Here is a 12,881-nt window from a genome sequence, read left to right on the forward strand (position 1 = left end):
TGGTGCCTCTGGGACGTTACTGGCTATATCCATCTGCACATGCCACTCAGTTTGCCTTCAATTTTTTAATTTCTTAGACTCACAGCATTTTATAAGCTAGCAATGTTCTGTGGAATCTTGTTTGTTTGAAATCACATAGTCTAAACAAGTAAGGGAATTATATCAAGGGACTTCATCCAAGTTCAGAAGACTGAACTTCTGCCCTTGTCAAGTGAGGTGAGTAGTAGCCCAGCAGCAGCAGTTCAGTTTTCTGAATCTTATTCTATTGTCCAGACAATGCACTCAACTCCTTTAACTGAATCCTAGTAGGCTGTACCCCATGACCTTGAATTTTATGAGGGTCAGTCAAGTTCACATACTTGCTAAGAGTCTACCTTCTAAAAATGTGCAAAATAAATTTCAAATCACCTTCAAATAAACTACAAGTCTTATTCTTTGTTTCTTAATAAGGACAGCCAAAGCAAAACCCATGCTTGACCATGACATTGAGTCAGGAAAAGCAAAGGGAAACCTTGAGAAGCGTGCTTCATGCATAAGTGTGTGTGACTGCACTTCTAAGTTAAGTATCATCTCTAGATTACCTATGCTTTGTATTATCTGGAGTGTCAAAAAGAGAGCTTTGAAACCAAATAAACTATATCCTTTAATTTTAAATTTATACACTGAAAATAAAATAGTATATTACTGCTAAAATGTACAGTAGTGATCTAAATACTGCTTATAAAACTGTATTTACCTGTATCTTAAAATAAGCTTTGTAATTTTTTTTTAAATGAATATATAATATTTACCTAACTAATACAGAAGTCACATTTATTATTTATATATTACTTTCTTCAATCCACAAATTTACTGAAGTCCTGTCACACATAAGGCAATTAAAGAGATATCTACTGATGTTTGTCATTCATTGAAAAGGCGGTTCCAACTAAAACAACATAAAACACAAAGGAAGAACAGAAGATTGTGACAAGAATTAATATGTTGATCAGATCAAAAAGATTTTAATAAGAGGAGATGCAGAAGACACCAAATCCAAAGGGAACAGTACAGGGAATGGTGTAGAAAATCACATTTATCACCACCACCAGGGAGCAGAAAGAAAACCTTTGCCAGTTAAAGCATAAAGAGTGGCAAGAACAAGAAAGAAGTTTGAAGAAGTAGGTTGGGAGCCATTTTGTGGATGGACTTCCATACATTATTAAAACATCTGGACTTGATCTTCATATTTTTTAAAGGTTTAAAAATTCCCATTATTTTAAGGTTTAAAAATTCCCATTATTTTAAGAGATCCCATTAAAACAAATCAAAAACCAATTTGTGAAACACTACTACGAATAAGTAAATAAATACTGGCGGGCCACCCACTGTTTTTGAGTAGAGTACTGGCCTAATTAGAATCATTTCAGAAAGAAAATCAGTGCTAGTGGAGAAGAGCATCTGGAAAGGGAACAAAACTGGAGGTAAGGGGACTTCAGAGTTCAGCGCAAGGATACAGTGAGAAACAATGAAGATCTGAACTAAATCCAGGGACTGTGTGAAGAAAAACAGGTGTTAGCATTAAAGGACATTTCTGAGACAGAAACGGTAGGCCTTAGCAACTGATGGAAAGTTGAAAGAGAAGAATATATCCAGGGTTTCTAGAAAGAACAGGTGGGTAGTGAAGTCTTGAACCAAGATAAGGATCACAAGCAGAGAAATGAGGTTGAATAGACAGTAACAGTACATGTGAAGGAGTGAAGAAAAGATGGAGACAATGAATTGGGTTCCTGGAGAAGGTGTTACACTTGGTAAAGTAGACAACACACTGCCATTGAGTCGTATTCAACTCACAGCAATCCCTCCTTGGGTTTCCGCGGTGGTATCACTACGGATGTAGACTGCCCAATCTTCCTCCCAAGGAGTGGCTGGTTGGTTTGAACCACCAGCCTTCCGGTTAGCAGTCAAATGCCTTACACACTATGCCACCAGAGCTCCTTGGTAAAGTAGAGGGGCAGCAAAAAGAAGACGATCCTCAAGGAGACAGACTGACACAGTGGCTATAACAATGGGCTCAAGCATAGTAACAACTATAAGGATGGCACAGGACTTGTCAGTGTTTTGTTCTGTTTTGCACAGGATCGTTATGAGTTGGAACCAACTCAACAGCACTTAATAACAACACAGGAGATATGAATGAAGCAGTGGGTCAGTAGCAGAATTCTCACCTTCCATGCAGGAGATCTGGGTTTGATGTCTGGTCAGTGCACCTCATGCACAGCCATCACTCATTTGTCAGTATAGGCTTGTATGCTGCTAAAATGCTTAACAGGGTGTTTCAGCAGACCTTCCAGACTAAGACAGACTAGGGGAAAAGGCACGGTGCTCTACTTCTAAAAATCAGGCAACAAAAACCCTATGGATTCACAATGGTCTGATCCAATTGTACACAAGATCATCATGAGTTGGGGTCAATCTAGTAGGAGGTAACAACAATACACATAGGAGATACATATAAAAAAATCAAGCAAAGTTTTGGAAATAAAAGCCAAGGTCAAAAGAGAGATCAGATCTAGAAAGCTCGATTTAAGAGGCAAGGGTCATAGCTACACGTGATAGATAAAGACCTAAGATGGTGATTATGCCACAAAAAGCAAGAAGAATTCAGGACAGAACTGAGATAGTATGTAAAATGTATAAGAAACAACGTTATGGATTGAATTGTACCCCCCCCAAAAAAGATAAGCTAAAGACCTAACCCCTTGTCCCTGTGAACATAATGTTGTTTAGAAATAGTGTCTCCAAAGAAGTCATCAGTTAACATGAGATCATACTGCAGTAGTGTGTATCCTAATACAATCTGAGTGTTGTTCTTATAAAAGAGGAGAGCAAAAGAACAGCACTATAAAGATACATCTACAAGGTAAAATATGCCTGGGGCTACCAAGCTGGGAGAAACAAGAAAGGATCTTCCTCTAGAACCTTTAGAGGAAGCATAAACCAAAAATCAAACTCACTGTTGACTCTACTTCAACTCATAGCAACCCCTCCTTGGGTTTCCGAGGCAATATCTCTACGTAAGTAGATTGCCCAGTCTTCCTTCCGAGGAGCAGTTGGTGGGTTTGAACTGCCAGCCCTCTGGCTAGCAGTCAAATGCCTTAGGCACTACGCCACAACAGTCCTGCAAATATCCTGAATTCAGACTACTAACCTCCAAAACAGTGAATAATACATTCGGTTCTTATAGCTAACTAGACTAGACAATGGGAACTCTAAATTTACAGGACCCTGAGACCAGAAGAACTAGTGGTACCTTTGCTAGGCCAGCTCAAGGAAACTAATACAGTGACTAACTAAGAAAAGGAAGCAAAGTGGTTAAAAACATATAACAGCATCTAGTTGTTCCTCCTTAAAAAGTCAGAAGTAGAAATATCATTTGATCCAGCAATCCCATTACTAGGAATATATATCCTAAAGAGATGAGATCTGAACACAAATAGATATATGCACACCCATGGTCATTACAACACTATTCACAATAGCAGAGATGAGAAAAAAGCCCATCAGCAGATGAACAGATAACCAAACTATGGTATATACAATGAAGTACTATGCAACATTAAAGGAAAATGAAGAATCTGCAAATCTACCTCATACAATGATGAATCTGGAGAACATTATGTTGAGTGAAGTAAGTCAATCACAGAAGTACAAATATTATATGAGCCTATTACTATAAAAAATCAAGGAAAGGTTTACCAAGGGATGGGAAGGGAGGAAAAACTGCCGGCTTGTTAAGAGATAGGTATCAATTTGGGTAAAAAGAAAGGCAACATAACATCACTAAGGAAAAGGAAGACATATAAAGGTGCACAGAGGTACAGACAACAAAGGTAAATACTGTTACATACACAATATTATTAGTAGTAACAAACACTAATCTATGGGTGGATACATAGATAGACAAACAAGATCAGGTATGGGTAGGTAAACAGGAATATACTCATGAATGTATATATAGATCTGGTATACGATATTTCTAGATATGAATTTACTGCAAAAACATACATATATATTACAGAGTTAATGGGACAAAGTTAAGATACCTTCTTAGCCACAACCAAGCACTTTGAGGGAATGAATCACTGGGCCTGCAGGCTCGGAACAATGGTTGCAGAGGACACCCAGTACAACTGGCACAACACAGCGAACAAAAACATTATTCTACAACCTGCTTCGGTGAATAGTGACTAAGGTCTTGAAATCTTGTGAGTGGTCATCTAAGATTTAAGTAGTGTGAGAGAGAAAAATCAAAGACACATGGAAACAATTCGTCCAAGGGACCAAAGGACAATGGGAACTCTCAATCTACAGGACCCTGAGACCAGAAGAACTAGATGGTACCTGCTACCAATGCCAACCACTTGGAAAGCAATCAAAATCGGATAGGATGGGAGAAAAAATGTGGAACAAAATTTTAAAAAACAGAAAAAAAAAAAAAAAAAAAACCCAGGATTACTAGTCAGATAAGACTGGTGAAACTCCTGAGACTATAGCCTCTAGTTACCCTTTCGGCCTGGAATTGGACCTTTCGGCCAAACAACAGACAGGTCTATGAGCTGAACAATTAAACTAAGGAAATGCATTCTCATCAACCATGGGCAATCAGAAGGGCAGCATTTGTGCAGGGAGAAAGCTAGGGAAGCAGAAATGCATAGGTAAGAAGGACAGAGGGAAAGGGTAACCACAGGGAGAAAGTGGGAAGAGAACTGTTACATTTTGGGGATAGTAAATTAGTGCCATGAAACAAAACGTGTATTAACTGTTGAATGGAAAACAAATCTGCCCTGTAAAATTTCACCCAAATTACAATAAAAAGTTTAATTAAAAAAAAATTAAAATTTGTGGGGAAAAAAAGCATCTAACAGTTCCAATCACCATCTCCTAAATGACCCTTTATGATGCTTCCACTATTATCCCAAATTTTTCACGAACATTTAGTTAACATTCCAAGCGAAACTCTCTTAACTTCTTAAATCTTATGACATAGCTGTAGCCTTCTTCCAAGTAACTAACTGATTCATGTCTGATGAGAATAAGATTAATAGTACATATATATTATACAGCTAATGGGACAAAGTTAAGGTAACTTCTTAGCCACAACCAAGCACTTTGAGGGAATGAGTCATTGGGCCTGCAGGCTTGGAACAATGGTCACGAGGGACACCTAGTGCAAGGTACAACACAGCAAACAAAAAACATTATTCTACAACCTGCTTTGGTGAATAGTGACTGGGGCTTGAAATCTTGTGAGTGGTCATCTAAGATGTAAGTAGTGTGAGTGAGAAAAATCAAATACACATGGAAACAATCATCCAAGGGACCAAAGAACAATCTACAGGGCCCTGAGACCAGAAGAACTAGTATAATAGTACTAGATTAATAGTATATATTTTGCTGTTTTCTGTCACTCTAAATCCAGGTAATGATGGTCTAAACCAGCTGATGGTTGAAAATAAGTTCTATTCTCCCTGTTTGAGAACAAAAAAATATCAAAACATCAATGTTAAAAACTTAAATCTAGAAAAATGGATCAAACAGTGTTCATATTTTTTAAATCATTTATTGTATTTGTTAATCATTCTCCACTTCCAACCTTATTACTAATTCCATGCCTAACCAAATGCCAAAAATAAGGTAAAGAAAAAAGAACTGAGAACACAATTTTATCACTATCTTCCACAGAAAAATTTCCTCTGGATAACAACATACCCAACTCCTTTACTAACTAACATGTTAGGTTCCAAAGGTCAGATAGGTCATTATGCAAAAACTGGTGTTATGCAAAAATCGGTGTTACCTGAAAATGGAGGAGGCCCACTTGAGATCACAAAATACATCATCTCATTATGTAACTGCCAAACTACTAAGAATCATGACCCAGCTAATTTAACACATGACCTGAACCATCAGACCCAGCGTGACTCTTGCCTGGTACCTTAGCACTTGTTATTGCCAGTTGTTAATGGCCAGAATAGTTGGATGATAGATTTTTCACTATTTGTCGTACATACAAAATGTTGGATGAGCTAAGTCAATAAGTGAGGAGTAGGTGTAGTTATAAATGTCCTGAGATTCCAAGACTAACTGAAAATAATAAGTAAGATAGTGAGGATAAAGTAATATTTAATTTAAATACAGCAGATCTTTCTTTTAAGAACGTAAGCTAGTTCACCCATACCCCTCTAAAATCATCAGTTTTATTTATTACTAAAATTACACATGGTATACAAGAAAAGGCTGTAATAGAATGGAGGGCTGAAAGAAGCAAGAATAAGTTCTTTTCACGTGGAAGACCTTCCAGTCTTTATCACTATGATTACTAGGGTGTACCAAGCTCTTTTATTCAACCGTCACGAGAATTCTAACAGTCTGCATGTATTACTTTCTCTACTTCGCAGAGAGTATTTTGCAGAGGAAATCAAGACTTAAGGAAGCAAAGGAACTCAAGAGTAAACAGCACAGTCATCTAATTATACAACCTAAACTCTTAATGCATCCACACTTTTTCCCTAAGTAGTAAATAGGGTGGAGTGGGAAATTTATACTACCAAATCTCTCCTTCCAAACTTCCCACTGATTCCATGGATGAGCCTGTTAGACATCTCCATTAACAGGATATACAAACATCTCAAAACAGAACTCATTATATTATCTCAAATCCTTTATTTTAATCTTGGCTTCATCAATTACCAAAAAACAAAAACTACTGCCACTGAGTCAGTTTCAATTCACATTGATCTTATAGGACAGAGCACAACTGCCCCTTAAGGTTTCCAAGGCTGTAAATCTTTATGGAAGCAAACTGTTACAACTTTCTTCTGTGAACTACCAATCTTTTGCTTACTACCTGAGCACTTTAACTAGTGCACCACCAGCACTCTTTCTTCATGTGTTACTGGAACCAAATATCCTCTCAATCAACCTGACTCAAAATTACAAGTTTTTTTTTTTCAACTATCTGGTAGCATAGTGCCTAAGGCATCTGACTGCTAACCGGGAGGCTGGCAAGTTCAAACCCACCAGCCACTCCTCGGAAAGAAGGTTGGGCAATCTACTTCCATAGTGATACTGCCTTGGAAACCCAAGGAGGGGTCGCTATGAGTGGGATCTGACTCGATGGCAGTGCGTTTGTTTTTTTTTTGTTGGTTTTCAATATAAGAAGCAGAAAATTACATAGTATTGCAGTTTTTTTTTAGCTTCATAAAAAATAGTTCACACAACAAAGCCTGCTAGAAGAGTAAATTATTCTTCATATCAATTATTTTATTTGTTTACTAAAATTTACTATATATTAGAACTGCACAATGAAACCTGAAAGCCAGAATTGAATGGGGCTGCTTTGTTCTTCCAAGTCTCCCAAGTTTCTGCCTTTGACAGGGTGCAAAAATATTTGAGTTTTCCTTCTCTGATATTATCTATCTGCATTACACAGGTTCCAGCACTTGCAGATTTTACCATATATGTAAAAAGAGAATATAAAGAATAAGACAGTGTCTTACTCTCAAACAGCACCACACTGCTTCAACAGTTGCTACAAAAAGGGCATATTTTCCTTACAGTCTTTTATAATACTGGTATTCTGTAAAACTATAGATCAGAAGCTCTCCAAAAGGGTAAAGAAATTACCAATCAGTTTTTCCAACTACATTAACTGGAGCTTGTATGGGGTAATGACTGGCTATCTATAAGTTCTTGATTTAGACCACTGGGATCCAAATATGAATCTACCAGTTACTAGCTGTGTTACAATGGGCAAGTTACTCAACTTCATGTTCTCATCTTTAAATGCCTACTTTAAGGTTTTTTTTTTCTTTAAATACCTATTTAATTCAGTCTTTTAAAGGATTAAATAAGTTAATATATCTAAAATACTGAGAATGGCTAGAATATATTAAAAGAATTATATACAGGAAGTTACACAATTTTTTATATTAAGACTTATCAAAGCAAATTAAAATGTGTCTAAATATTAAGTAATAGCTGAAAATGGTATAGCCATAGAAAAAAATTAGATACCTATAAAATGTCCGGTAGTGTAGTGCCTAAGGCACTTGACTGCTAACCAGAAGGCTGGCAGTTCAAACCCACCAGCCACTCCTTGGAAGGAAGGTCGGGCAATCTACTTCCAAAGTAATACCACCTTGGAAACCCAAGGAGGGATTGCTATGAGTCGGATCCGATTTGATGACACATAACAGCAACATAAAATGGTATTTTAGAAAATCTCCTAGTGACATTAAAGTGGTAAGAATACTCTACAGCTCTCTTTTGGAGCATTTTTCTTTGAGATCATATTTTGTTCATACCTGTTCACACCTAGCATATAAAGAGTCTTAAATCAATTTAACTCACTGCCTAAGTGAAAAAAGCAGACTATAAATCTTGGTTTCAATTATGCATGTGTTTTCCTATAAAGCAAAGATTAAAAGAGTGAAAGTAAGTATTAACAGTAATTATCCCTGGATGAAAAGGTTATTGGTGATTTTAATTTTCTGCCTTGTAATATTCTGTAGTTTCCAAATACTTCATGAGTCTGTAATTCCTTTCACAGTTATAAAAAACATATAAATATCATTTTTAAAAAGTGTTTCCCACTGACTTACATTCAGACCTATTCCCAAATATTTAGCAGAAAACATGCACATGTTCCCTCCACAGACCTGTACAAGGACCCACGCAAGGGAACTACACTAAGAAGCACTCTTTATGGCAAAAGAATTAATGGCAATCATAAGCACAAGAAAAGACATTTTTTTTGTAGGATAAAAGAATTCTTGGAAAAACTTATTTGCTATAAAAGAATTCTAGGCATAAGGTAGGAGCTCTGGTGGTATAGTGCCTACGGCACTGGACTGCTAACCAGAAGGCTGGTGATTCAAACCCACCAGCCACTCCTTGGAAGGAAGACTAGGCAATTTATTTCTGTAGTGATATGGCCTTGGAAACCCAAGGAAGGGTCACTTTGAGTCGGACTGCCGACCGGATGGCAGTGAGTTTTTTTTTGTTTTGTTGTCCTTGTTGCTGTTGTTATGTGCAGTCAAATCTGCCCTGACTCAGCGAACCCTCCTTGGGTTTCTCAGGAGGTATGACTATGGAGGAAGTAGAATGTCCAACCTTCATTTCGAGGAGTGGCTGGTGATGACCTATTCTCATAACAAAAGATAATAAATGGAAATCAACCTTCAGAAAGAACTAGATGTTGGAATCAGCAGACAAGGATTTTAAAACAGGTATTAAAATTATAACCAAAGAAAATAAAATATGCTTACAGGAAATGAACAAACAGGAAACCTCAATAACAAAGACATAAACTATTCAAAAGAGAGAATGAAATAGAAATTTTAGAACTCAAAAATGCAATGTCTCACATTTAAAAATTACTACATAGGGATGACAGAAGAATGAGGCAGGCAGTACACACCTGACAACACAGCAACAGAGATTATTCAATTTGCACACGAGAGTAGAAAAACAGAATGAAAAAATGAACAGAACCTTAGAGACCAGTAGGATAGTATCAAAAGGTCTAATAAATATATAATTGGAGTCCCAGAAAAAGAGTAAAGCAGAGAAGAAATGATGACCAAAAATTTCCCAAATTTAGTAAAAAAAAAAAAAAAAAAATTAGAGGTTTAAGAAGTGACTAACTGTACTCTAACCAGGATAAATACAAAGATAACCACGACTAGGCTTCTCATGGTCAAACTGCTAAAAACCATGAATAAAGACCAAATTTATAAAGCAGGCAGGGAAACAACTACACCCACTCTTCACTTACTGACATGGTTAGAGTTGTAGAAATAAAGATCAAAGATATTTTAAAAATAATGTGTTGCTTTCTTTTCTCAAATCCACAAATAAATAAACATCTAATATAATCTGATCAATGAAAAACTACAATTTAAAACTTTTCATATGCATTATTGTTTTAAGTCATCCAACACCTAGCAGGTACTCAAAAAAGTAAATTTTCCTTAGTATCTAATGGTAACAAAGAAGATTAAAAAAAAGTCACACAGAATAAACTGGTGACCATCAAGTACAGGCCCCCCCAACTCCACTAAAAATATCTTGGAGTGAGATGATATGATATCTCATTGTTGTTTTGATTTGCATCTCTCTAATGATTAATGAGGATCTCTGGTAGCAAAGTGCCTAAGGCACCTGACTGCTAACCAGAAGGCTAGCGGTTCAAACCCACCAGCCACTCCTCGGAAGGAAGATGGGGCAATCTACTTCCGTAGTGATACTGCCTCGGAAACCCAAGGAGGGGTCGCTATGAGTCGGGTCTGACTCGAAGGCACATAACAACGATAGCAACAATGATTAATGACTGTGAGCAATTTCTCATGTGTTTGTTGGCTGCTTGTATATCTTCTTTGGTGAAGTGTCTGTTCAAGTGAATTCATCTCACCCCAGCAATAATAGCAAAGTTCAACAGATCAGATAGTAACAAATGATAGCCAGGTTGTGGAGAGATTGGAACTCTTGTGCACCGCTGGTGAGATTATCAAATGGTACAACCATTGTGGCAATTGGTATGGCATTTCCTTAAAAAACTGAAAATGGAAGTACCATTTGATCCAGCAATTCTATTACTAAGAATATACCCTAAAGAGGTGAGACATAGCGCACAAACAGACATATGTACACCTATGTTCATCGCAGCACAATTCACCATAGCAAAGAGATGGAAACAACCTAAATGCCCATCAATGGATTAGTGGATAACCAAATTATGGTATAGCCACACAATGGAATACTATGCCACATTAAAGAACAATGAGGGATACACAAATCATCTCGCAACGTGGATGAACCTGGAGGACATTATGCTGAGTGAAAGTCAAATCACAGAAGGACAAGTACTATATGAGCCCATTACTGTAAAAAGACAGAGAAGGGTTTGCTTGGGAAAGGGAACCTAGTAGGTTACTGGGATGGGAAGGGATTAATTTTGAGTTAGTTGGGGCTTACACGCTGACATGGGTAGGGGGAAGGATATACGGGAAGGATATATGACCACCATAATAACATCGGGAAATGAGAGGACACTGAATTGTGCACATATGAGATACATGACAGATGCTAGTACCAACCAATGTGTCCACAATGTCACATTGCCATTAACACCAAACACCAGGCTATACAGATAAACACATACACACCTGAGATGATCAGACAGGGGTCAGTGAACAGAGGTATACCCTAGACCAAGGATAGATTCAGCTGAGGCTAATCTTGCACAGACACCACTGATATAAAATACCTGCAGTCCTTACAGAAACAATAGAAGACAAACACAGAGTAATCCCTCACAGACATTCCAACACTATGGGAGAGAGATCCAATAGATCTACTACCACAGGACCATAGCACTGGGGGACACCAAAATACATAAAAGCGTTTCTCCACATCCTACATTGGTGAGTAGCGACTGGGGTCTTAAAAGCTTTCAAGCAGCCATCTAAGATGCAGCTAATGGTCTCCGAGTGTCGGAAGTGAAGAAGAACGCAAAAAAAAAAAAAAAAACCAAGGGCATTTAGAGGCAATCAGCCCTAGGACACGATGGCCCTCGAGACCAGAAGAACTGGATGGTGCCCGCTACTAATGCCAACCACCCAGGAAAGGATCAAATCTGGAGATCCTAGATAGAGTGGAAGGGAAAACGTGGAACATAATCCAAAAACTCAATAATGACCAGAATTACTGGTCAGATGAAATCTGGTGAGACTCCCAATACCATGGCCCTGGGATACATTCTGCACCTGGAATAAAACTCACCCCCAGGGGCAGGCTCTCAGGCCAATAGTTAACAAGATGTACATGCAGACCACTCAACCCAGGATGACGCACCCACCCACTCAATGGTAATACATTCCTTAAAGCAACAGACCATGGGATACCAGAGGACCAGCATTCAAACTGAGGAAATGCAGGACAAACAGGAGTGCATAATTATGAGGGGCACAGGGGGAAGGTTGCAGGGTAGGCAGGGGAGGAGATTGGGTTAGGGTTGGGCATGGCGAATGGGGAATGAAACTAAATGTATGTGTTATGTTGAATGTAAAACTAGCTCTTAAAATAAAAAATAAAATAAATATATATCTTGGAAAAGTGGCAAAAGTAAGTCCCCAGATACATCAGAATAGTATGTTATATGTATGTGGTTATTTACAATTAATCAGCTTCTTGAATTATAACTATGCTAGAAGAATATGCTGGAAAGACACAGCTTTCAAGGATGTATGTAGAAATGCCGTCTTTAAGGAAGCATGTGTGCTTCCTTACTGCAGGCATGTAACAGAGAAAGCTTTGGTATCTCCATCATATGCTATTCTTGTTTCTTCTTTGGAAGGCTATTTTTCTTTTTCTGCATGGAACACAGTAAAAAAAAAAAAAGTTACCATTCCTCGGAAGCCTTTCCCCTTTCTCTGAACAGCCGGTGGATCAGTCCTTTGTACTCTTTCAGTACTACAAACAACGGATACCCTAAACTTTGCTTTTACTATAAAAGCTGATCTACCCTAAAGATTCAAAATAACTCAGTTTCCATCTGCAGAAATGTGAATTCGAAAATTATTTTTAACTGTATCCTTTAAATACCAATTGTGCCAATCTGAATTTTGCAGGTTATCATCATACTTACTTGGTGCACTCTTCTAAAGACTGTACAAGCATTTGCTGAAAAGAACATATTTCTTCTAGATTTCCCATTAAATATGAAGTGTTTGCTGAACTTAACCTAGAGCCAAGAAAAATAACAGAAAAAAAAAAATACATAAACATTTTATTTATACCCTTTCCTGTTCTACACTAATGCCCTACTTGAAGGCTTA

General features: G+C 37.6%; 1 protein-coding gene across 1 annotated transcript in view; it reads right to left on the reverse strand.

Moving 5' to 3' along the window:
• The window catches only part of ARHGEF7 (Rho guanine nucleotide exchange factor 7), a 277,670-nt gene that overhangs the window by 66,994 nt on the left and 197,795 nt on the right, over window positions 1-12,881 (reverse strand). The window contains exon 8 of the mRNA XM_007942392.2: window positions 12,692-12,787. Within this exon, the coding sequence (XP_007940583.2) occupies window positions 12,692-12,787 (96 nt within the window). The remainder of the gene's footprint in view (window positions 1-12,691; window positions 12,788-12,881) is intronic.

This window comes from Orycteropus afer, unplaced genomic scaffold (genome assembly GCF_000298275.1).
Source record: "Orycteropus afer afer isolate SDZICR_OR568_19922 unplaced genomic scaffold, OryAfe1.0 scaffold00089, whole genome shotgun sequence".
Lineage (NCBI taxonomy): Eukaryota > Metazoa > Chordata > Mammalia > Tubulidentata > Orycteropodidae > Orycteropus > Orycteropus afer.